Source organism: Aythya fuligula, chromosome 8, assembly GCF_009819795.1.
Source record: "Aythya fuligula isolate bAytFul2 chromosome 8, bAytFul2.pri, whole genome shotgun sequence".
NCBI lineage: Eukaryota > Metazoa > Chordata > Aves > Anseriformes > Anatidae > Aythya > Aythya fuligula.
The window spans coordinates 1,851,547-1,876,890 of record NC_045566.1 but is presented as its reverse complement, the minus strand read 5'-3'; the positions used below and the strand labels follow the sequence as shown (position 1 = coordinate 1,876,890).

The 25,344-nt window shown below is 44.1% G+C and overlaps 1 protein-coding gene across 2 annotated transcripts in view; it reads left to right on the top strand.

Annotated features, from left to right (window-relative positions):
* Nucleotides 1-25,344, top strand: part of PDE4B (phosphodiesterase 4B) — a 153,887-nt gene that overhangs the window by 18,513 nt on the left and 110,030 nt on the right. The window contains exon 1 of one of the 2 annotated variants that reach the window (XM_032192354.1): nt 428-933. The exons of the other annotated variant lie outside the window; for it this stretch is intronic. Coding sequence (XP_032048245.1) covers nt 698-933 — 236 coding nt within the window. The 5' untranslated portion in view covers nt 428-697. Of the gene's footprint in view, nt 1-427; nt 934-25,344 lie in introns of those variants that run through there. 2 annotated transcript variants of the gene reach the window in all.

Below are 25,344 nucleotides of genomic sequence, written 5' to 3'. Positions count from 1 at the left end.
CTGCGATCCTGGGGTGTGCTCGCCGTGCCTGGGAACAATGTCACAGCCTTTAACATTTCATGAGAATCCGACACGCTCGCAGCACAAGACGGAGCCGGGCAGAGTCCAGTTGTCAAAATAATATCGAGCCAATAAGCACGTCATGGGTGGAGCTACTGCGGTATGGCTCAAACTAATTCTGAATGAAGACCTTTTTGTTAAACACCCTGGGCCTGAATGAATCGGGTCCCTTGGCTGGTGATCGATTTGGGAATCCCTTGATTTTATCGGCATCCACCCCAAAACCCAGCGTTTTTGTGTTGTTGAAGAAGCCCAAGCGTTCTGTGAGAGGGATTGATCAGGAGAGGGTCCTTATGAATTTTTCATGAGCTGGTGCGCTCAGCTGAATGAATGCAGCGAGTGTCGGTGTGTAGCTTGCAGACAGCCCCATCCACAAGGAGGCTGCTGACACAGAAACACTTTGGCGCATTTTCAGAGGGAGAGCTGGGCTGATAAAGGCTTTTCTGACAGCGCTGGCTTATCGTCCTTCGATTTATGCTGCTGTTGCTCTAGGCAGCCTTTGCATTTGGAACCCAGCCTCGTGAATGAGTGGGATAAGCTTTGCCGATTTATCAGCGTTTTTAATCTGCGGCGATGCCTGCGTGATGTGTTTTTGTTATGGTTGCTGAATGGTGAGAGCTCACACAACGTCTACGCTATGACAGCAAAAGATTCTTCCAGGGAACTCGCTACTCCGGAGACGGAGATTTACATACGGACTTTCAAAGAGCAAATGCATTTAGAACTTGAGCTTCCCAAGCTGCCCGGGAACAGACCTACGTCTCCGAAAATTTCTCCTCGCAGCTCGCCGAGGAACTCTCCATGCTTTTTCAGAAAGTTGCTTGTGAATAAAAGCATCCGGCAGCGTCGGCGCTTCACGGTGGCACATACGTGGTAAGATCTGCCGGGTATCGGGACGGGTTTGCAAAACAATGTATGTAGCTGTGCTTCCAAGTGGAAAACACACTGAGATTCATTCACAGCACTTGCTGCAAGCGTTAAATGAATAGAGCAGAAGGCAGCCAAAGTATGTATAATGCAGTGCCTCTACGATTGTCATTCAGCTTCTGTTCTCCAGAATAAATCCAGCCCATTATTCATGTGCTCGGTGGCTAATCTCTGCTGAACAAAGACGGCAGCCAGTAACTTTCCCGGGCGTTATGTTGCTGTTGGTGGTAGACTGTACGAATTGATTTCAGATCCTTCAAGCTACCTTTTTGCTTTGCGCCCGTCAGCGCTGGCTGCAGATGACAGCACAGCACAGACCAGGCTGTGTGGGCAGGGGACTCCCGGGGTTAGATCATGGCAAGGGCTTCAACTTGGTGATGCGTGGCTTTGGACAGTTGTTGCTGGCTTTGAACATCCCTTCTTTCAGCCATTTTCACAGAAGCTCCAGCTAAGAGCTTTCCCCTCCCTTCTAATTGCTAGCCCCGAGTCCATTTGCATGCCGTTACAGGTGCCTGTGAGCTGCCTCTGACTGTCACTTGCACTGGTTGAGCCATGTCACAAGCAGTAACCAAAACACACGACTCGGGGAAAGCCAATGAGAACTGCATTGCTTCATTTCCTAAATTTGCTCTATATGCCTTGTGAAGCCCACTTTTTAAATTCCAACACTCTAAAATACGCACCAGTCGACTGGGAGAATTAAACCAGAAAACTTTCAGTAACCTGAGGATTTTTAAACCAGCCGTGTTAATTACCTTCCTGTTCCATAGCCCGGATCAGAGGAGGGAGGACGAGGCTATCCCACTTAGGTCTGTGTGGGCCAGATGTTTTGGGGTATCTGAAATACCCATTGCTGTCAGCCACTTTTGTAACTAGGGTGTTATTTTAAAATGGTTTGAGTCATGCTCTAACCTTTCAAAGCTGTAATTCGCTCTGTAATTTATTAAAAAGTGAATTACTAAAACTCTGATACTTGCATAGAATGTATTAATAGCTCTTCCAGTTGTACTGTGCTGCTAAACGGAACGAAAAACAAGAGGAAAAAACATGAACTTTGGTATCAGGGAATTGTACCGAGCAGTGATGGGATAACTGATTGCTTTTTTGTTGATTTGTTTGTTTGAGATGCTTTTGAGATGCGGCAGCCTGCGATTCAAGTCATACTTCTGGAATCACACAGACTTTCTGCTTGTTTGTCCAGGCAGTGATAACAGCTGCCCAGCCTGCTGCATGCTGCAAGCTCTCGGCGTAGCACTGTAGTTGGTTGTAGGCAGCAGCGTTTATGTCTATGCACATGAATTCCTCGAACATCTGTCATATCTCTCAGCACTGCAGCAGTGGGGTGCTGTTCCTCGTACCCCCACCTGCACGCCTGGAGAAAGGCGTGCCGTGGAAAAGCAGCACTGCTGGGAATGAGTCGAGCAGGATGCGGCCAGCCTGGGTGTCTGCATTGCCCGATGCAATCAGCGTGTGTGTACACACACACAGACACTACAGATGTAGCTGATGGCCTCTGCTCGGAGCACTGGAGCTGGGAGTGTGCTGGGTTTGTTTGTCATGGAAGAGTGGAAGGTTCTCGTGCTCTTCCTTTTTTTAAGATTTTCAAATCAGGTGGTTATTAATTGCACATAGGTGTTTTAACCTTAGATAAGAAGTCAACTACTGTCAAAATAACAAAAGTCGCCCTTGCAAGGAAAGGTTTCCACAAGGTATGAGTGCGTCTACTTGTGTAACACAGTCAAGACAGACAGCTGATCCAGACACACCGTCAGTTTGGGTTAAAACAGGAGGGAACTTAAACTATTTAATTGTGATATAACGTCTCATGAGGGTGTCTGTGTAGCTATGTTGCATGTGTGCTGGGAGTAGGACTTTCAGCGCGGTAACGGTATGTGCTTATTAGTTGTAAATCTGCTGTGCAGTGCATGCAAACATTCATCACCTGAGCCGAGCAGGGACACCGTTTATGTAAGGTGTTCCTTTGTGCTGAGCTGGGATGGAGTGTCTGGGCAGGAGAGGAATTGCCTCAGGAGGAAACCTAGAAGGAACACAAACGGCACAATAACAAAAAGGCAGTTAATCCATGCTGTTAAAAATCATGTAATCTATAACCTTGTAATCTATAGCCTTGTAAACAGGAAACTTCTGCAGTTTGGGGATCAGTGACGCGGTAAATTACGATCTTCCACCTTCATCCTGACTGCTAATGTCAGTACTTGATGAATCTTCTGCTCATGCCCTTCATTTTCAATTTCCTGTCTTCCCTTGCTCTGTTCCTTTGCTTATTAATTAATTGTCTTTTCTGGGCATTTTCTTTCCTATTTAACTAAATGCATTTCAGCTTTTTTCTCCTGATTATGTTGATAAGATCTCTGACATCACCAGTCTTCTCCAAAGTCCGATCATCAGATCTTACCCAAAAAGAAAGAAAAAAACATATATCTATATATTTTAAACAAGACCATTATTCAAATGCTTCTATCTTCTAAATCTTCCTTCTCCCTCAGGATCCAGTTCTCATGACAGTGCATATGAGAGTGCATTACCAACGTGTCAACATAGTGGCCTTCAAGCATCCGTCAGGCTGATCCCTGCCTGCCTGCAACCCCTTCCATAGTTTGCCATGGCTGGTGTTGCAGTGCCCAGTCTTTGAGCACCTCATTCATATAAGCTCAGAGTACAGAAACTGTTAAGCCTTCACTCTTTTTCCTCCACCAGAATCCACAGGTCTCGTTCTTCCTTTCTTAACATCCATCATTTTTGCCTTGGAGATCTGGAAAGCCTGCATCCTCTTCCTTCCTTCGTGTTGCCTCCACTGGTGCCACTTGCGTTAGTTGGGATCTGGGGAGGAAAAGAGCAGGCAGTAGCTGGTGTGAACTGATAGGCGGCACGAGCCATCTGCATGTGGAACACGCAGTGCTGCCTGCTTGCAGAGTTTGCTCTGCAGTTTCTGGAGAGACGAAAGCATCTCCAGAAGCCAAGGAGAAGTGCTTGGTCCCAGCACTTTCAGGTGAAACATCACCTTCCCTACCCACTGCTCACGGAGCATCCTGCCCTTAGCCCAAGCACTTTCAAAGCAGTACTTCTAAAACCAGCTTTTATTTTCTTCAGATCTGCCATCTTACTTTCACCAGTACTGCTGCTATCCCCGTGATTACACCCAAAGCATAATCCTCAGCAACGTCTTGCAAAATCCTGCTAGATCCAGCAATGTCTTCTAAAAGACAGTAGCTATTTTCTAGCGTGCTCTGCTGCTTGTCATAGAGCTTTGTTTAAATATTTATTTCAAGTTTATTTATGCTCCTTCAGTAATGTTTATACAATCTAGATCACTTGGTTTCATAACATATAGTCAGTCATCAGCTATGTTGTGTGACGAGCACTCGCTTTTTAATGAACTGATTTCTTGGAATACAATGTTTATTGTCTTTTATCTAAGACTTGTGGTTTTGTGTTGTTGTTTTTTTCCAAATTAATTCATATTTATCTTTCATCCTTTTGGTAAGTTTAAGCCTGCTTTTCCTTTATAGCTGTTATCTATTATGTAAAGAAAATACAGGGTAGAACAGAAATGGTACACTAGGACATTTTGCTCTGTTTTTTCTTTTGGTTATCTTTCAATGCAATTGAAATACCAACACATATTTGCTTTTTAAAGTATGCTGTAAAATTTAAATCATATGCTAGCCTTAATTTTTGGAAAACATGATCTGTTTTCATTACAAAATAATCTTCTGCGATGGAATTTACTAAGTTAGATAGTATGGCACAATCCAGTCAGAGGGGTAGCATTTGATTTTTTTCCAAGCCTGGTGAATAACAACTGATCGGTTTAATTACTTGGAGCTGCACGACATGCTGTCAGCACATCAGAGCTATCAAATGATGTCACGTTTTGTTTTGCTTTCTGATCCTTGTGCTTCTAGAACCAAATACTCAAGACTTTCCAAGTGGCAACCAACACTGCAGCAGTGCTTCAGAAAATTCTGGGTTTGGAGACTGTCTGTGTACTTGAAATCGCTGAGGGTAACAGGCATGTTTATCAGATCCATCACTTTCTCCAGTCCTCACACACCTGTGCCTCTGACCCGAGGTCCCCACCAGCTCCATCAGGTGCTCGGGCATGGGATGGAGCCACAGCATGGCCCTGTGGGGCAGGGAGCTGCAGGCCAGCTTCGTGGGCCTCACCTGCCCGAGTCCCACTCAGACCGTGAGATTGGCAGGGCTGCCTTTTGAATTCGCTTCTGGTTTTGAGGCAAAGCCAGTCTCTCGTAGCCCGTCTCCCTCTGATAAGATTTTGGATGCGTTTCAACTTTGCTGTATACATAGCAGGATGCGTTTCCTTAATTCCGGCATTGAATAACATGCTTGCCTTAACTTCTGTGAACAAATCTGGTTTTGTTTTTCACTGGGTATTGATGTGATTTCAAGTTTGTTTTTCTTCTTTTGGAGAAATAGGATGGTTGTCTTGCTTTCTCTTGCTCACTGGTATCGGACAAACTATGTTGCTCAGTTGTCTGTTGAAACTCTTTGGAGAAACAAACTGAAGTGAGTAGGGAAAAGGAAGGGGAAAAACAGAAGGTTCCCTTTTTTTTCTCTGCTGAATACATTCCTCCGTGGGGGTTGAGCAACCTCAACAAGGTAGCAGGAAAGGTTCCAAGGGGCATGAAAATGAGAGAAGAGCTCACTAAACAAGAGAAATAAGCCCAAACGACAACAAAACCAGCAGCGTAATCTTTAAATCTGTCCCATCTGCACGTATTGCTCCTAAACCCTGCCTACAACCACGGAGGACGGGAAGGAGAAGCTTCCTTCGTTCCCCCACCTTTTATGTGGGAAAACAAACTTTTATCTTGGTGTCAAAAACATAATTACCAGCTGTTAAAGATTCACGCAAAGTACAAGAGATTATGATATTAATGATAATTTGATTTTGATGAGCTCAGCTGTTCCTCTGGGAGGGAGATAGAAAGAGTGGATCTGTTCACAGAGAAATCACCAGGCTTAGGAGTATCTGTCTGTCCTGCATCCGTACCTCCACCTCCTCCCCTGCTCAAAGGGAAGAGTGGGACTCAGTGGAAGACGCCTGGTTCTGAAGGTTTAGGTGTCTGTGGATTCACAGATAATGATGATTTATATCGTATTTGCCCCTTCCTGAGTGGTTTTTGTTACTTTGTGAAGCTTTGTTAACAAAATCTGAAATTTTACGTGTAAAGCAGATAAAATGGGTACCTTTATAAAAGCCTCTTCAGACCCTGTGGATATGAATCCCACAGGTATTCCCTACGTTAATGTAAAAAATAAATATCTATTTCTGGCATTTTTGATACCTGGCTTACATGAGACTTCCTGACTTGGTGGCTGAGACCTGCAGACCCACACAGAGAATCCAAGAGCAGCAACTCGCACGCCCAGCCTCAGCTACCCAGTCAGTGTTTTCTGTGCTAAAATGGTTTCTTAACAAAGTTCTACAGTTGAATTTAGCTTTGTCGAAAGCTATGTTGATATGTGAAACTTATTACTGTGATAGCATCTACAGATTTATATTTGCACTATACGTTTCCAGGAAGCGGGGTTTGCTTCTTACGTGCTTGAGTTGGTTGCCAGTACAGACTGATAAAGCACGAATGTGTCTGCCACATAATTTATGCAGTGTAGATTAGCTTCACTGCAGAGCTATATGTTCTCTGCTTCTTCACTGTTTTTTATCCTTTTCAGCTTTTTTGTTTCTGAATAACCACAGCTAGCTCTCCAAAATGATGTCTGTGTTTTCCTTGCATTACCTTGCATCATCTTATGAGAACATCCCATCGGTTCCAGCATGATGGCAGGTTTCTGTGTTGCCCTGGGCAAATCTGTAGGTCCTTCTGTATTGGTCGCAGCACAAGGCTTTTGCCGTAGTCAGAAGATGATCTTGGCAGAGGTGAATTAAAGCAGTGTCACAGAAAATGCTCTGCCGAGCCTGTGACAGGCGTCTTTGCAAACATAGATCTGGAGAAGTAGAAATTGGAGAACAGATTCAGGAAGTTAACAACGTGAAAATCACAGTTGTTCTCGGTTTCCTAGTGAGGACATGAATGAGTCTGAGATACAGAAGTGAAGCAGAAAGCTGAGCTTTTACCAAGCACCATGAGATGCTGCGTAAGACAGAATTGTTTGCATCCATGTTGTTCCCTCCGCCTTACAATTTGCTTCTTGCCTTTTCTACTGTGCTGTCTGGCCTGACAGAAAATATGGTGCTTCAGCAACTAGGAGGCAGCTTTGCTTGACACGTGTTAGTTTGCTGTAGCATAATACAAGGCTATAAATGATAGTAAATAATAGGCATTTGTGCAACGCTCTGACATAGTGACACAAGCGGAATGCGAAGGTAGAACAAGGAGACTGGTTACAGGAGCTGCCGATGGTGTTTGGGGGTGAAGCACTGTCACAGCTGCCCATACAAAAATATTCGTATGAAATACGGTTTTATTTTTCCACAAAATAAATGCAAAGCTTGAGTCTGATAAACCTCTACCCCTGGGAAGCACTGAAAGAAAAATCAATTTTAAATTTCTCAGTTTTTTTCTTCTCTCAACTCCACGGACAGGTATGGTTGAGGGGCAGGTCAGGCATTGAAGAACACCAGAATAAGACTGTGCAAAACCAGCAATGAATTAAACGATTTATTTTCTTTTTATGGTAAAAAATAACTGTTTTAAACGTTTGATTGGCCTGCCAGGTGAGGGGCTGGTGGTGCAGGATGGCCGGTGGGGCCTGCCAGGCCCTGGGCCCAGAACTCCCCTCCTGCGGCCTTGCTGTCCCGGGCACAGGGAGGCTGGGGACAGGGGCTGTCTTGTTGCTGTGATCCTTTGCTGTTAGGAAGCTGCTTACTTTGCTGGCTAGAGCTTGTTTTGCTAGGAAAAGAGAGCTTTTATGGGTAAGGTTAGGATGCCTGCGCTCCCTGGAACTGACCTCACCTTTCTGTGTTCGGCGGAGCATTGGGTAAAGGCCGCACGCTTTCTGTTGTTGAAGTTGCTTTTTATTGCAGCTTTCTCTACAACAGATTTTAAGGCTACAAAGGCAAAACATCTGCACGGCAGTTAAAGGACCTAGATGTGAACCGTTTTTATCAGTTGGTGTGGAATCAGCCTGTACCAACGTGGTGCAGGGGCTCTTGTTGCCCCTCCAGCAGCTCCGTGTGTCCAGCGTTGGGTAGCTCGGTTACTGCTACGATGATGATTTCTCATTGCCAGTTGTGTACAGTAAATGATGCATCTTGGTGCAGACCTCAGAAATGGAAAGTCTTTTTTTCTGAATGAAAATGTACAGCAGGTAGATTTTTCCTTATATATTGAATAATTTCCATTGCACTGCATCGCCTGTTTGTCTTGATGATGAAGGCTGTGTGTAACTTCTTGGATTTCATCTTATTGATTTCTGACGTAGCTAGCTGTCTAGACATTGGGATGGAAAAGCAAGTGTGCCGTGCCATCTGAAAACATAACACTCTGAAAAGAAACATGAGAAATTAATCCCATTTTATCACTAAAACAAAACAGAAATCAATTGCTGTTTCTCTTAGCTTAGGCACAGCTTTTGCACTGATACAGGTTGTCAAAGTGCATGCAAACATAAAAAAATATTTAACAAATGACCTCCTTTTATAATATTGGCATGCAGCTTTTACCATAGTCTCACAGTATTTACTGTATGTTCTTGAAGCGTGCAGAACACAGTCTGTAAATGAACATTTGCTCCCTGCCTTTTCTCTTCAGTATATAAAGAACCATGTAAAGAGCTCTCTGTGTGAATTAGAAACGTTTTCTGCTGCTACTTCATTTTGAAAAGCTTTAATGAACCCTGCTGACATTGTACATATGCAGGTAATAATTGCATAAATGATGGACAACTTCATTAGGTTAGAGGGAAAGTTTTCTTTCATAACAATAATGTAAAATTAGCTCTCCCATTTTATTGGATTCATTATTACCAGGGTAATTGGAGGATCTGAATCTGTACTGAGCCCAGTGTGTTCTGGAGCTTATGCCACAGAAATGAGGTTTAAGGGAACTCAGCATGATTCAGAATTCAGCCCTTGTATTTTCAAGTGTATTTTCAGATCTCTGCTTCTCAGAGTGATAATTCTTGGTCAAATTACGTGTTATGGTTTAAAATTAATTTTTATCATAGACCCAAGTAAGCATCCAGTTCGGACTGCCATTCTCTCTATAAACTGCAGCGTTTCTCTTCTTTGAGCATAGAAGATGGGATGGAGGAAGAAGAGCTACCAAAACGAAGAAATTAAGAGTAATTGTCTCATTTATGTATTACTTTATTTTGTATTTTTCTGAGGAGGATGGGGACAGAACAATCAGATGTAAGATGAGGAAACTCAAGAAGAGGCTGACAGGGAGCACAGAGCCAAGGCAGAAAGAATATGAGAGGCCGAGGAGCTGGGCAGGAGGAGCTGGTCAGCACACTAATCCTGCGGGCAGCAGTTTCCAAATTACTTCGCATCGATTCTAACTGACGCAGTGCCTGCCCATCACTGGCAAGTCACACAGTCCGTAGGTAGTTACCAGCAGAGCCAGCTGCTGGAATTGCAGGCCAGTACAGCTGGGAGAGGGGAGGCTTTGAAGCACTGACCCTCACTTTTTCCTCAGCCTTCCAAATCTGACCGTCACCTCTGAAATGCTGTGCTTGTGTTCTGGCTTCGGAGGAGGTTTTGTCTGTTTATCTCAGGTGAGGACCTGGTGTTAGTAAGCTGCACATTTCTTGCCTCCAGGATCCTTTCATCTGTGAGCAATTGTGGCTAGTGAATACACTGCCAGCCTCCAAGGGGTGTATGATACAGCCATCTACTTTTTAAAAATGCAGGTTTCTGTGAGTGTGCAGGAGCCAGGTGAGGCACAGGTTAGATAGGCTTCAGGGCCAGCTTTCACAACCTTTATTAAATCATCTGTAAGAGATTTGAATGCATTTTTGCCAAAGACTTGCAAGCATATATGCAGACTATTACTGTTTAAATGTTGAAGAAAGTACCATGGGAGGACTAATTTACCTAGCTAGTAAATTCAAGTAGATCCAGATCTTGATGCTATTCAAACAACATTGTAAAACGTAGGTGAAAATAAACCATGTTCACAGCATGGTACACTTCTGTTCCTAGCCCTACCTCATCTTCAAGAGCTAGAATTTCATCCTGAAAAGTCAAGTTCCTGTGAAAGTTCGTAGCAGTACCATTTGATTTTAAGATGCTTAGACAGTGTGCTGTCCAAGTGCCCTTCTCTGCCCAATGCTGTGGATGTATTTCACAATATTGGTGTTTTCCTATGAATATGCTAAAAGCACGAAGTTGGTAATGTATTTTTTTTTTTTGACTTAAATGTCTTTGTCTACTTTGTCATCTCTTTTTGCAGCTTCATAACCTTAGTTGAGTAGATTTTGCTCATCTGGACACATACATTTCTGTGGGATTCCCTTACCTCCAACCTGGAACGTGGCCCTGTTCTTACCAAAGGCTGCTCATGCTGCAGCTCACACAGAAGCAGAAGCAGCAGCATAATGACCATCAATATGAGTACACTGAGTTAGAGCAATGTTTCCTCTCTGTCATAAAACCAAGCTGTTGTTATGCACCACAGATGGAGACACCTCTCCGCTGATGGATAAATGGCATGGCACTCAGTGTGAGATCTGCATGGCGTCTGGTAATGGCTGAGTGGCTGGGAGTCCCGCTGTAGGAATTGAGACACACGTGGGGGATTGGCTGAAGATCTAATTCCTGGACATTAACGAGTGAGTGCTCGTTTAAGAGGCTCTCAGCCCATTTGCCTCATTCTGTCCCCTCTCAAGCAAGTTAGATGGGGAATTGGAATATTTGCGTAAAGAGCAGATGAGGCAGCTAATCCTAGGGAGGCTCACTTCTGTCAGCATTCAGTTATTATAACGATGAGTAAATACAAGGGCTTGATTTCCCAGTGGCCATCACAACTGCAGAGCTCTCAGCACCTTTGTGGTGTGCCCTCTGTGGTGTGCTGAGTGCTGTGGCTGGAAGCCCTGTGCTTCCCACCAGCCTGGAGCAGAGGGCTGCAAGCCGTCCCCTTGCACCAGTTGCAGTGCTCTGGAGATGAACTGGGGCTGCTGGTGGTGACCAGAGTAAGTGGATAGCATCCCCTATTTCAGTATTTCTTTAGTGGTTGACATAAGCAGGAAAGATTTCGAAGCAACTGGTAATTTTACATGTCTTAACTACGATCACTGTAAATTAATGGCAGCAAGCAAGCCCTGGTCACCTTTAATTTTTTGAGGTCTGGGCATTGGTCTGTTTTTAAAATCTCTCTTCCCCTGTAGGGAATGTGTCCTTCCGAATCTAGTCAAGGTCTGCATTGTCAGACTGGATCCCTTAACAAACTGTTCTGCTCAGCTGTTGGAGGTCAGAGGTGGATCGTGGAAGCAAGTGGCTCTTGCGTTGTCCCTCCAGTGTTTGCAGAACGGGTTGCCTCAAGCCGTTGTGGGCTTGCTGCTTGCTTTTTCAGCAGCTTGCTGTTAGACTAAACCAACATACACGTTCATTTAACAAACCCATCCTGAGGCCACACGCTGTATTGATAAATTCTTACAGCCCTTTTTGTGTGATACTGAGCTCCTTATGTTCCAGATGAAGCTGACAGAAGCTCAAAATGCTGTGTAATTCTCAGTCTTAGACATTGTTTATTTTTGCTTTCAAAGACAGCTGGTAACAAATAACGAATTATGTCCTTACAAAAAATAAAATAAAAAAAAATCCCCCCCAACCAAAAGCAAACAAACAAACAAAACAACAAAGACACCCCCTAAAAAAACAACAAAATAAATCCATTGCTGTTTAATTAGTATTTACAAGACAAATATGTATACCTTAAATGGTGTAAAGACAGTATGAGGAATACTTTTCTTATAATAATAACCTTTTCAAGAGATCCCTTCACCATTGTGTTGGTGATGATGCAAGTGATGACACTGACATAATAACAAGGAAGGAACAAAGGAGAAAAGGGGGTACAGGGTGGAGAAGGTAACGTTGGGTGATGCAGACTGAGAGTTGCTGTAATGAGCAGCCCACACTTCCTCCAGAAATTATTTTGCAATAAGCTTCCCTTGAATACAATGGCTTGGCAATATCTGTACGTCTAGGGCTTGTAGTCAGCTGCTGTCTTTTCTTCTGGCTTAGGGAAGCGTTAAGCAGTCACCTCTCCAGGCACAAGGATGTTTTCTCACAGTCCCTGCCTACAGCAGAAGCACCTTTCGAAACCACCGAGTCCTAGGGCTTGGCCCTGTTTTCAAGAAGAGAGTGCAGACAATCTGCACTACCCTACTTGAAAACTGCCTCCATAAGGGAAAAAAAAATAAAACGCTAAATGTCAGGCTTTGCTATTTTTACTGCATATCCCAGAAAAAAAAAGCTGTTGTGTTGCTGTATGCATTCGCAATTGCAGCACGCTGCATGCCTGCCACGGCTGATTATTCCCGTTTGTCTTCTACTTGTCAGTTGTTATTTTACAATGAAAGAAATTTCTGTAACAAGTTGTAAGTGCTTTCTGCCGGTCACCTTTTGAGAACGGGATGTGAATCTTCTTCAGCTGTGCTTGGAAAGCACTGAAGATTTTTTGACAGCAGGCTCTGTACTTTGGGTTAAATCTTCATTTTCTGGAGTTCTGTAACCTAGGACTCCACATGAGGCTAAGTGAAAAACGTCAGGAGTTTGCTCTGTAGGACAGAAATATTTTCCGATGGGTTGTTTTGTTGTGTTCTGAGCATATTTATATTGTTTGGATTCACGTACTATTAACCACTAACCGAATTTGACAGCACGCTCCCTTTGTAGTGTACTCCCTCAAAATAGCCTCAAGCTGTACTTGAGAAAGGAATTCGGTTTTAATGGGCGGTTAAAATAATTCAGAATGAACTAGAAGGACTTAAAGTGATGGTAATTCACAAAGTGAAGTTTGAAAAATATTATGAATGAGGATCCTGGCCCTGTTCTGAAACACCAGCTGTGGAAGAATTGACAGGTTCTCCCGGTGGCCCGAGCTGACGGCTGTGCTCCCGTGTCGGAGGATTTCCATCAGCCTCGACCTAGATCGCTCCACTGCTCGCTGCCTCCTCTGTCGCTTGACCTCTCATCTTTCACGTTCCAGTGTCAGACCTGGATTTCTGCTCAGGCTTTCTGTTGGCTGACTTATTCTCATTTGTAATGTAAGTCCCAAAAGAGCAATCAGACTGAGAAACTGTGCTCTGGCCTCTGTGCAGAAGGGATGGGGGACGGAGTGAGACGACAAGGCCGCAGGTTTTCAAGCACAGTATTGAAGGTTGAGCTAGTAACTGTGAAGGCAGCGAGGAAGAAAATGAGAAAAAAAATAAATAGGACTGAAAACTCATTTAAAGATGTGTGCATCATGATTTAAGGCAGGTATTCAGAAGTCTTGGAGTGATGTCATGTATCGATCATGTAAATCAAAGTGTAGAAGACCAGGAGCGTAGTGTTCAGCCCCGAGGCTGTCGCTGAGAGTGGACCAGGCAGTCACAACCACTCTCAAGCTGAGAGCAGCTCCCCCAGGTTGGTGACGTGTGGAGCCCTCAGCCCACAGTTTAAGGCCCAGGCATTTGGTTGCTGGGTTTTCTTTCCCTTCGTGTTTATCATGCAAACAAATGAGCGCTGTATTTCATTGTTAAAAATCTCATTTCTAAGTTGTTAAAGATGGAATTGCTCTCATAAGAGAGGTCTTGGTTAATATCCGATTTCTCTTGCTAGCGTGGCAAAGAAAAACAAATTCTAATTATTTCAAGACTTTAGGGAAAATATTTCCTATGTAATAAACACCACAGGTTTGCTCATTCAAATGTATTGGGGTGGAAACTGATTTCTTGGTGAAAGAGCAATTGCTCATTGCAGACAAGTGGCAGCAGTCATTGTCAAATCCAAATTTTTTTCTTTGTAAACTGAATGGTCCTGGCTAGGAGTGATACAAACTTGAAATGGCATTGCCTGAGGCAAATAATACCCTGTCTAATGTATTTGATTTTGCAAAGATAACAAGCTGAGTTACATTTCTGCTTTCAGTTATATTAATGGTTCAAGAAAAGGGAAGATAAGAAACTGAAACAGATTATTAAATCTGCCTTTTATTCTAGTATCACTTAAGGTAAAAGCTAGTGATGCCTTAAGGAAATTTTGGAAAAAAAGAAAGTAGTATTTAGTGTTTTATCAAGAAAAAATAGAATATATAAAGTATTTTTGTTAGATTTGCAGCCACTGGGCATTTTGGTAGAGCATTTGGTTAAATACCTAATGAATAATTCATAGTCACTAATTTATGAGCCCTGTCATACAGACTAAAAGCCAACTTTCAAGGCCTCAGACAAAGAGAATAAATACATAGCATTTAGCGAAACTCCGACCAAACTGGGAAGTCAGCGGGGTGGGAAGGAGCGCTGCGATACGGCTGAGAGCGCGTGAAGGGCATCGGCTCTGGGCTGAGAGGGGGAATGATTTAATTCCAGCGGGTTTTTAATTGCCAATATTAAAATCTCCCACCGAGAGCAGGAAACCAGCTTCATTGGCAGAACCACAGCTCCGTGGGCAGAAGCCTTCTGCTGGAGGTGGACGGGTGGATGGAGGACCTCGGCTCTGCAATGCCGTGCGGTGCTTCTGGTGGGCTTCTTGTCTGACGCCTTTGGATGCTGCACTTCTGCCAGGCTGCTACAGGAATGGGAAACAAAAGGAGAGGCAGGTTTCCCTGATGAGCTCACAGTCTTAATTAACAAGACTTAACAAAAACAATTACCGCAGACAAAGGTTAAAAAGAGATAAGAGAGATAAAAGCAAATCTCAAACAGGGACAAGAATGCAAGCTGCGACTTTAATGTTCAAGAGTACTTTGCCTCCACGTAGAACAGAAGGCTTTAATACAAATGCTTTTCCAGTGCTGCAAATGGCCTATTTTCATACCACATCTCTTGATCTATGTTTCAGAAATTTAAATTTCAAAGCCGAATACAGCATTTCAGAGACTTAAAGAGCAGTTCATGGCAACACATGCTCTTCACCTTTCCAAGTAGACGTGCTTTGAAGGAACTTTGGGTTTAAAGCAATACAGCAATCTCTAAAAACAGCAGTGTGTTGCAATTGGAAATAACTTTATTTTTCCCTTTCAGTGTGACCCAAGTGCAAGCAATTATCTGATATTCCCCATTTGACATAAAGGCCCTGGGCTGGGAATCCTGCAGCTGGTAACAATTGAGTGGATATGGCTACTTTGAGGGAGAACTGTTCACAAAAATTACCCGTCATTTCATCTTGGTGAAAAGAAATAGCACTGATCACTTAAAGTTTCAGAGCTGTTTAGTACTCTTCAGTCAGCTTTTTCTTTGGCAGACATCTCCTTCAAGTAACTTCTGTTGATTGTGCTGGCACAATTGTGCTTCTGTGGTCCAATTTTCTTATTCCTCTGTCAGAGGCAGCACAGAGGTGTCTTTGTGGTCACCTGGCCTCGCGTAGCGAATCTGCTGGGATTTGGGACCTGGGCAACTGCAGCAGCGAGGGTTTTGTCATGTTGAAAAATTGATCTTTGCAGCTTCTCGCATCTGAATTGGATTTGGCTTCATGCACAGAAGTTAAATTGATGTGATAACTATGGCTGGCTGTGTCACCCATAACTCTTGCCTAGAGCAGGATATTAAAAAGGACAGAGGAATTAAAAACAAACCTGCTACTGACTGTGCATTTTTATTTGACTTTCTTAGTGTTAGGTGATTGTTGACAGAGATTATTCAGGCAGATTGGGTTTGTACTATAGTTTAAATTAAGCCATTGTGTTCTTACTTAGCATGCAGAAAAGATCCTTCCAAATTTTGAAAAGGTCACTGCTGTTAATCATTTCAGAAAGGCAATAAAGTATTCCAGTAATGACTCAACTGAAAAGAATAACCAAGATTAAAAACTTATTAGTGCTTAATAAATACAAGCGTGGTATAACAGGGCGTGCCGACGAGAAGCTGCTGTGTTTGGATGAAAGTCTCTTGGTGAGAGCGTTTGCAGCTGGCAGCGAGTTCTGGTGACTTGAATCGTCAGCCCTTGTGGCAAAGGTATTCAGGACAGCTGAAGAACGTAGTCTTGGGGGGTGCTTGGTTTGAGTTCTTTGGCTTCCTGCCACAATTTAGATCTGGGAGATTCCTCATGGGTTAGATTTTAGACTCGGTGGTGTCTGCTAGCAGGTTGTCATGGCTGGGTTTGGTTCTGATGAGCTGCAGAGCTCCCAGCGACTTGGGTTTGAGATAGGTCTGCAAATTGGGACTCTTCTAATTCTCCAGCTGGGCACCCCAGTCAAGCTTAACATATTTTTTAGTTTTCCTCTGTTGTATAGTTATATTAGTATGTCTTTTGTGCTGCTGGAAATGGTAGTCACTTTGGCAAAGCCTTGGTAAGGTGGAGTTGGTACAGAGCAGAAGGTGCGGGTTAATCACATGTTGATTAACAGGAACATAGTGATTGCAGATCAAGGGTTATTATAAATATATTTTGCAGAAAAAAAAATCTTTATAGCAAACTTCTAATATTCTTTATTGAAAAACTGCCATAGATCTCACAGGAAAGAGATCGTATTTTCATTCTAAGGTTGCTTAATTTTTTATTAGTTTTAGTCTTGAGATACTTTTCAGGATCACAAAGTTATTTTTTTGAAATAATCCACTAACCTTCTCTACACTGATTTAACATACTTATCTTAAATAGGATGTATGCGTACAGTACAAATAAAAGAATTAACAGGCTATAAAAGTAACTCAGATTTTTTTGTTAGCCAAACCCTTAATGAGGTCTTTCTTCCCCCTCACCTCTCCCTGGAAGTCTGTAGATCCTTACTAAAAAGAAGTACCTTTGCTTTATGGATGCACAAACAGAATAGATTTAAGGTAATCGTGATTATTTATTGTGTTTTTGGATGTTTACCCCATTTTGTATGCACCTGGTCATTATGGAGCATTATATTCCCCACACATTGCTGCACTCAGCTTGCTCCATGCTCTCTGGGTCCCTGCATGGGCCCGGCCCAAAGTGTGCCAATACTGGTCCCAGTAACCATCAGAGAAGGTTACTGGGAAGTCCATGGTTTCTGAAGGTCTGGGATAGATGTCCTCAGTATCAGAGCCTCTGCAGCTTGATGCACTGTTCCTGTTCAGTGAATATCAGGGTCTGGAAGCTTCTTTGTGTAGTGTAGACCTTTATTCTTCGTTTCATCCCAATATTCCTAGCAGTGCTTTTATCTGTTACCACTCTGATATGTTTTTTAACTGCTTGTATTAATACCTGGAAACAAACGTTGGCAATCAGAGTGACTGTGTTAGCTGTGACATGCCTAACAGATGAGTGTCCACTGATTTTAGTCTTTCTTGATATTAATCCCACCGGACCTGTTATGCTTGCCTTATTTCCTTTCAAAGCCACGTGATTCCTTTGTGGCATACCCTGTCACTTCGGGTGTCAGCGCTCAGTTTGTTTTTCTAGGCCTATCCCTCTCATACTAACATTTACTGGTAAGCGAGGGAATTTCTAATGTTTTAGACATATGAACTAAAGAATCCAATTTCATTTCTGTCCTGCTGTTTCTGTCTCTCTCACGCTAGTGTGTTTTCCTGTGGACAGTTTGTTTGGCTGAGGTTTTAGGCAGCCTTAGCATCTATTTGTTTTGTTCCTGCTTCATCAATCTGTACTTGCAGAGAGCATATGAGCCTGGAATTGGAGCCCAGGTGGAATATGTTGACTTCACGTTTCTAATCTTTCATTCTCTGATCAGAAACAGAGTGGACATCTTCATATCTTTAAGTATTTTTAAGACGCTGGCTGGCTTATTGAGCTGTTAAAACATTTTTTTTTCATTCCCCTGCAGTAATCCTTCCCTGAACTGGTGGGGCTGAGCTGTTTTGATTGCCGTGACATGTGTGGGCCTCCTGCTGCGCCGCTTGGATTTACGGTGCAGGCAGAAGATTAATCTCTAGGTCATCACATTTAAGTCTTTTGAGGACAGACTGAGAGGAATTTTCTGTGCTGAATGTTTCCGAGGTGCTGTTGGTGCAGAAGGCCCCTTCCAAGCAGCCAGGTAATGGCTCCTGCCGTGCTGTGCGTGTAGGCCTCACGGGGCCGAGACACGGGACCACGGGCTGCAGGACAGCCCCTGCTGTCTGCCAGGCCCCTTCCACCCTCCTGCTGGGAGAGGAGAGGTCCTGGCACACGCCGAGCCCAGAGGTAGAGGTCGGGGACACCCCTCTGTGGGTACTGCAGCCCCAAGGGCCTGCAGGGCTGCTGCTCCCCATTGGAGCCCTGGTGCTGCTGCCAAGAGGCCAGGCTCGTCCCCGGGGCTGAAACCCAGCTCTGCCAGGCACCCCAAGGGACCCCAGTGCCCTCCCAGAAGATGATTTTTAAGGTTTCAGTAATTAATGCACAAATTCTGCTGTCGCTGGGGTAAGTCCCCGTGTATGAGAGGCAGCAGAGCGCTGGGACACGTGCCTCTGCAGGAGCATGTGTTGTGACAACTCCCATATGGTGCCACCTACACGAGGAAATGTAATTTCTGCCTCATCAGCCTTAATCCTTCCTCAGCGAGAACGTTTAACGTTTTGAAAGGCACTTGGCTATTGACCAGTCCTCCACCACACGCATGTATGATAACGTCGCTCCAGGTCTGTCGCATCGCTTCCCGAGTCTGTTGACACCTTTACAGCACTGAGGTCTCTGCTGCTCCCCAAACACCATCCCCACAGACATGTTCCAGAAACGTTTAATCTGCAGTGTGTTGGGCAGGGAAAGCTCTGCTCAGGGAGAGCAGGAATCCATCCTCCTGTGAGCACCTGGGCAGGGCTCGTTCTCTCCTCAGCTGGCCCCTTTTCCTACATTGAAGGCTTCGGAGAGCTGTCACGAAGAGATTATCCCAAAGTACAAATCAGATCTGTAAGAAGAGATTATTTTTTTTTTTTTTTTTAAACCAAATACATCCCAGGCTTGCGGAGTTTTCTTGTTGGTTTTTTTGGAGAGGAACAGGGGGGAGAGAGACACCAGCACTGCAGGGCACCGTGCCATGACTGAGGCACTAGCAGACTAAATCCAGTGCTTATACCAATTGCTGCTTAGGTTCATTTAATATTTTTAATTGGACTTTTGTCCCTTAATAAGCTATCCGTTGTCCTGCAGATTATGCTGTTAAGTAGCGCAGTGTGCATACTTCTCCGCTCACAAAATATCTGTGTATAAAACAGCCAGGGTTAAAACTGCAGTCCCTGACAGAGCACCGCTGGAAATTGTGGAGCCAGATTTCATGAGGGTTTTGAAAAACAATTTGCTTTTCAGTATAAGTAGTGCTTCAGTTAATGCATTAACATTTAAGGGCTGAAAATACCAATGGAATGTCCACATGGAGTAACAATGAAAATTGTTTCAGTTTTCTTGTCGAAATAACAGGAAATTTAGCCAGTCCAAAATTGGAGTTGCTGTCTGATTGTGGGGAGGTGATGACCTCTGGTAAAAATGAGGGTGAAAGCAGAAAGTTGCACCACAACCCCCAGGTCTGTGTTCTGCTTCCAGCACAAATTAACCAAGCTGCGGCATCGTTCTGCTGGGATTGTTTTCAGTGCCTGTTGGTGTGCTTTTAACAAAACACAGCAGGAGAGGTAACACGCAGTTTTCACAATGTATTTCTGTTGTACTTTTTTATTTCTGACGTTCATAGCCATCCTGTAAATTATTTTATGAATTTTAAGTAGTATTTCACTGATGTAAATAATGCAAATTGCAGGTATAAATGATTCATTCCTGGTTCAGTGAATGGTCAGGATTTATGGGCATCAAGTACACCTAGTTTGTTGGCCTCCAGTCTAAACCAAGGAAAAAGATTTGGTTGAAGCTCTCTTTGGCATAATCACGATTAGCAATTCCCACCAGGAATAATATAAATTATTTCACTCTACATGATGAGAAAAGAGGAGAGGATGTGAGCACAGATGGAGTGCAGCACCCCAGGTCACCCATGATCACCTTCTCAGGCCAGGGGAGAAAACTGATGAATTGTAACGAGCCTCCTTTGCCCACCCCAACATGGTGTCAGATTCTGGAAGGAAAGAGTCACAAGAGATATATTTATTTCATATAAACTTACACATGAATGACTTTTTTCCCCTTGAGAAGCATGAACGTTCAGGTGGTTTCCTCATCGCTTTCTTGTGGGAATTTCAGCGCCTCTGAATAAGCAACCACACTAACACGTGTGCGTGTTGCAGCTTGTTTACTTGAGGAAATACTCCTAACACAAGCTGTGGTTCATTAATCTGTATTCATCATTTCCCCAACTATAATTGTTAAGTTAATTTTAGAATATTTTTAACCAATTTCATGGTTTTGATCTGCATGTCAGGGCTGTGTATAGACATAAACATTTAAAGAATACTTCCCCTGGAAAGCCTCTACTTTTGTTGAGAAGCGTTAATATTGAATTATTGATATTAGGCCAACAGAGTGGATAGATGCTCTTGCCTACAGCACTGGAAGCATATTGTTCAGTGCATTGTAATCTGTTACAATAATATTCTTTCTCTTGCCATACATATCTCGATCTGGCTGGCTGAGCAATGTTGTTGCTTGTAATCTCTGTGTCCAGAAAGGCAAATATAACATTAGAGGAGTCTGGGGAAACATCCTGGGAGGTCAACAAATCACTTGCATTTTCACATGTTGTTTTTATGAGATCTTACGGAATTTTACTGTGAAAAAGTGCGGTAGACAGAGGCAAGGTAAGATATTAATTAAAAAGGTGTTGGGTTCTGTGGTTATTTTTAATCAATATACATAGAACAGCAGCAGAGCAAAGAGGTGCATTTCTGGCAGTTGTCCTGCTAGGCTGGAGGAGGCTAAATGCAGCATAGCCGGGCTGGGAGTCGAGGAACAGCCAACGGGGACCTCACTTCAAGGGGGATGGCGAGGGGCTGACCTCCATCTGCACTAAAATAAGCTGGTGAGGGCGTACAATGCAGTGAGAAGGGAGATCTTAACCCACGTTACTGCTTTTACCTGTGTTCCTTCCCTGCTTCCCTGCTGGTCGTGCAGCTGCCACGTGCTGGTGGCTTCGTACTCCTTGTCATTGAAGCACCTCCCTCCACGCTTCCTGTGAGGATGTTAATTCACCTCACATATGTGTCTGGTGTGTGGGACCAGAGGTCAGAGTGGAAAATAACTGCTGGATGGATTGATGGCTGCGGTTACGTAAGGCAGCAGGGTCACACATCCCAGCCGAGGTGCCCTGCACCGCGTGCCGAGGTGCTCCCCGGGCACCCTGCTGCCTGCTGGGCTCCAGGGCACACCGTGAGAGGCTGCAGGGGGCTCGTCCCATTTATTGGGTGGTGTCTTCCCTCTTCTGGTGACCTCTCCGGCCTCCTTTCCCCATCTGCACTGCTGGAGGAGACAGGTTCAGAGCCTTCCACCGGGCGAGTCCCTTCTCCCTGGTGAGACCAAAGCCCCCTCTCCAAAGGAGGGCGATCTGTGCTGGTTTTGAAGTGCAGATTCTGAAATACTTGAATGAGAGTGCAGCATCTGCTGGGGACTGACATTTGCGAAGCTGTCTTCAGCTCTGCAGGTTCTCCGGGAGAGAAATGCTGTTCCGCAGCAGGCAGGTGTGCAGGCTGCTTGACTTTGCTCTTTAAGGTCTGCTGTAGGCAAAGCTGCCATCGGCACGGTGAGGTTTGGTCCACGTTGGCAAGCAGTGGGCTCAGTAAGAGCAAACGGGGAGAGGAGAGCAGTGGTGAGGCTCTGGTGTCCGCAGACCCTTCATGTCCACGTCACAGCTCTGAGGGTTCAACCTGGGGCTGGTTCCAAAAACCGAGTGCCCAACTGGGGCTGGAGAGCCCCGGGTGCATCCGGAGCACACCTTCCAGCCCAGTTTCACCTGGAAAGATCCAGTTTGTGTCTGTAGACTGCTGTATTCCTTCCTCCTTTCTTACAAACAGGTTCAGGTGTTTTGCATGATACAGATTATGGAAAGAAATGGCCCTGGTGCTCTCACCTCAAGTATAACAACTGACGTGAAAATAAGAGGAGGGAGCCTGCTCCAGATCCACTACCACCTAGTTACTATGGCAGTTAATCAAGGGACCATGGAAACAATGCAGCCTGCCTTTGGTTCCCCCCCCAAGGAGGAAAAAAAAAAAAAAATCCCCGAAATAGGAAATCTTCCTAATGGTCTTGTGCCCCCTTAAAAAAAAAAAATCGTAACTCTGTCTTGTCTAGCACTTTGGTGAGAAGGAAATTGCTTTGTTCAAAGTATTCAAATGATGTCTGTGAATCCTGATAATTGTTATTTAAATAGACATTTTTAATTGGGTTGAGAAACTGACAAATACACAACTCTCCCTCGGGAATTTTCACCTTTTCTCATTCTTGGTGAATTTTTTCAGTTAGTGTCTGTATCCCCCAAACTCATTCACATCTGACTGTAGAGACAAAAATACTGCTAGGGGACGGCAGCTGTTCCTAAATATTCTCACTGAGAAGTTAAATAATGTGCATTTATGTGCTGTTTGCCATCCTTGCCAGAAGGTAATTTTTTTCTCTTTCTTCTTTCACCATCGTTTGTTGTTTCAGATGATGTTAAAATGGGTTAGGGGCTTGCTTAGGGCTGAACGTCTCGCCCTCTGATGTCAAAAAAAAACACCAAGATTTGCATGGGCAGGATTTCATTTCATAGCTGTCTTTCTTCCTAAGGTATAAATCTTTGTATCATTAATCTAATTCTTGGTTCTTTTCCTGTCTTACAGAACTGAATAAAGACAGCTCTTTGTGTTAGCCAGGAACACCTTATACAAGGTTAATTATAATTTTGTGGATAATCCCTTCCTCTGTTTGATTCCAGCTGTTCTGGACAGAATTGGATGTGCCTGTCCTGGGTTTGAAATACAGCAGCATTGCATCTTTCACAAGTTTTTATTTTGTTTATAATGCATCTTGCCACGGCACTTGGCAGAATGGATGCAACCACGTAGGTACCAGCCTCAGTGCTATAACTCTGTTTGTTTTATTTTTAACTTCAGGAGGACTTGTGCTGGGAACCGCAGTCAAGCCATCCTTCTTTTGTATTAGTGTCACTTGTGTTCTGCATATTTTATTGAGAACATTATTTTGTGTCACTGAAGAGTAAGTTAATAGCTGCTTTGCTCGGTGTGACATGTGGTGTGTTCACTCGCCAAGGATTTTGTTCTGTAAGATAAAGTCATGCAATTTTCACTAGAAAAAAATTAAGTATAATTTCTATTAATTAAGTGTGTTATGAATGTTACCTAACATTTTCGAGGATTAAAACAAAGATTCTTTCTCTTCGCTGTCAGCATCTCTTCGTACAAGCCTCTAAATGCCGTTTGTGCTCTGAGAACTGGGAGGACGTGAGGGTCCTGCAGCATTGGCCCCTGGCTGCAAGGTCACCCGAAGGGAGGGATGCAGAGCGCTGAGCTGACCTAATGAATTGGTACCTGGAAAGAGCTCTGTCCTGGGCCTGGGGGGTTCTGCTCTGCTTCTAAGAGTCATTGAGTGCCATCAAGTTGCTGCTTCCCAGCAATGGGAGCCCTTTCTGCTGGGATCTCTTTTGTTTTCGCTGGCTGTGAATGGAGATTCTTGTTTTTAAACAAGTTATGGGATTTTCAGGTTGGCCTGATTCTGGTGTCAGTGTGTGCAGTAAAGCTTAATGCAAACAAATCAACAATGGCAAATGATTGCGTATTTCTGGGGGTGAGCCAGAATGAGAACGAACTCAGGGTGTTTATTAATTCCAGGTAGTGAATTGATTTGTTCCTTCCCACTGAGGTAGAGCCTCTGTTGGGAGGGATTTGTGAATGTCCCCTTCTTCATTAAGCAGTAATTCTTACCGTAGGCACAGGGAGAATGCTTAAGACATCTAACAGCACATCGAGACAAGGAAGGATTTTTGCTGTTATTTGTAGTGCTTTAGAAGAGATGTGTTGGGAGTGTTGACCTTTAAACAAGTACCTTTGGTGCTTTGTGGTATTTAAATTGAAACAGTGCTCTTCCTTTACGTCTCATCTCCTTCAGGCTTGAGAATAGCTCTGTAAGATACTTGAACGAAAACTTGCATGGCTTTACATTTTTCCCTAATCCCAAAGAAGAAGTGGAGGCTGCCATTGTTACCGTGAGGAGAGGATGTGGAAACTGTGCTGGCGGCAGAGGCAGGCAGGGGGGTGCTGCTGCAAGCAAAGCAGAGGAGCTGGGAGGACATCGGGTGGTGGGAGGGAGCTGGAACTTGGCTGAAATGAGGAGGGGATGGAGTGGGGTGGGGTGGGAAGGCAGGGGCATGCTGGAGCTTTGGGTTCCCCTGCTGCCTCTGCGTTATGGGGCTACGCACAAGCCAAACGAGGTGCTGGTACCAGGTCCTGCAAAGATGCTAGAGCTGTAAGAAGTAAGTGCTGTGTTTTCTGCTGAATAATGCCAAGGTGGGCAGCACACGCACAAAGCATCCTTGCAGCTGTGAGACATGAAGCAGCAGACACTAATAAAGGAAAAGAAATGCCAGCAGATAATAAAAAAAAAAAAAAAAGTGCCTGTTTCTTCCAGTGGAATTTTCCATTCTGTCTTGCAGTTTGATGTGTTTGTGTGCTCAGACATCCAAGTCGCTTGAGTGAAATACCAGAAGTTATTCTAGCGCTGAAAGCAGCAGCAGGTACTCCTTTTTTAATCAACACAAGTTATCAGATTGTACCTTACAGCAGGACTTAAAGCCAGCCAGCACTGATTTCAGGCAGGTATTCTTGCATAGTGTCTGATTCTGCTGGAATCTTAGAACAAGTCTGTGTAGGAACTGGCAAGGAGCAGTGAGGGATGTGGATGCTTTAGCAGTGCTAGGATGTTTGGGCTTCAGCGAATCTGACCTTTCTTGGTTTTATTTCGGTAGGAAGCCTTGCTTTCTGTAATGCATGCACTAATTCACTGGTAAAGAAAGCATGAGAGGAAATCAAGAAAAATGAAGTTATAATCAATCTCAGAGAAGTAATTCACTCGCTGTTTTGTCAGTAGGAGCTAAACCCAGAGGCATGGCCGTAGGGATGGTGCAAACCCTCCTGCGAGCTCCTTGTGCTGCTGGGGGAACCTGCTCTTGCCTGCCTGGCACCTGCCACTTGCTAGGACAAAAAGTAAGGCATGGCATGCCTGAAGTGTGGCTGGTGCTGCTGGTGGTCGGAAAGTTTGAAATGCAAGCAGATTTTCAAAGAAATTGAGGTTTATTTATTTATTTTTATTTATATATTTTTTTTCCTTGGGGCTATCATGGCAAAGGGTGGGCATGAGGCTCTTTGAAC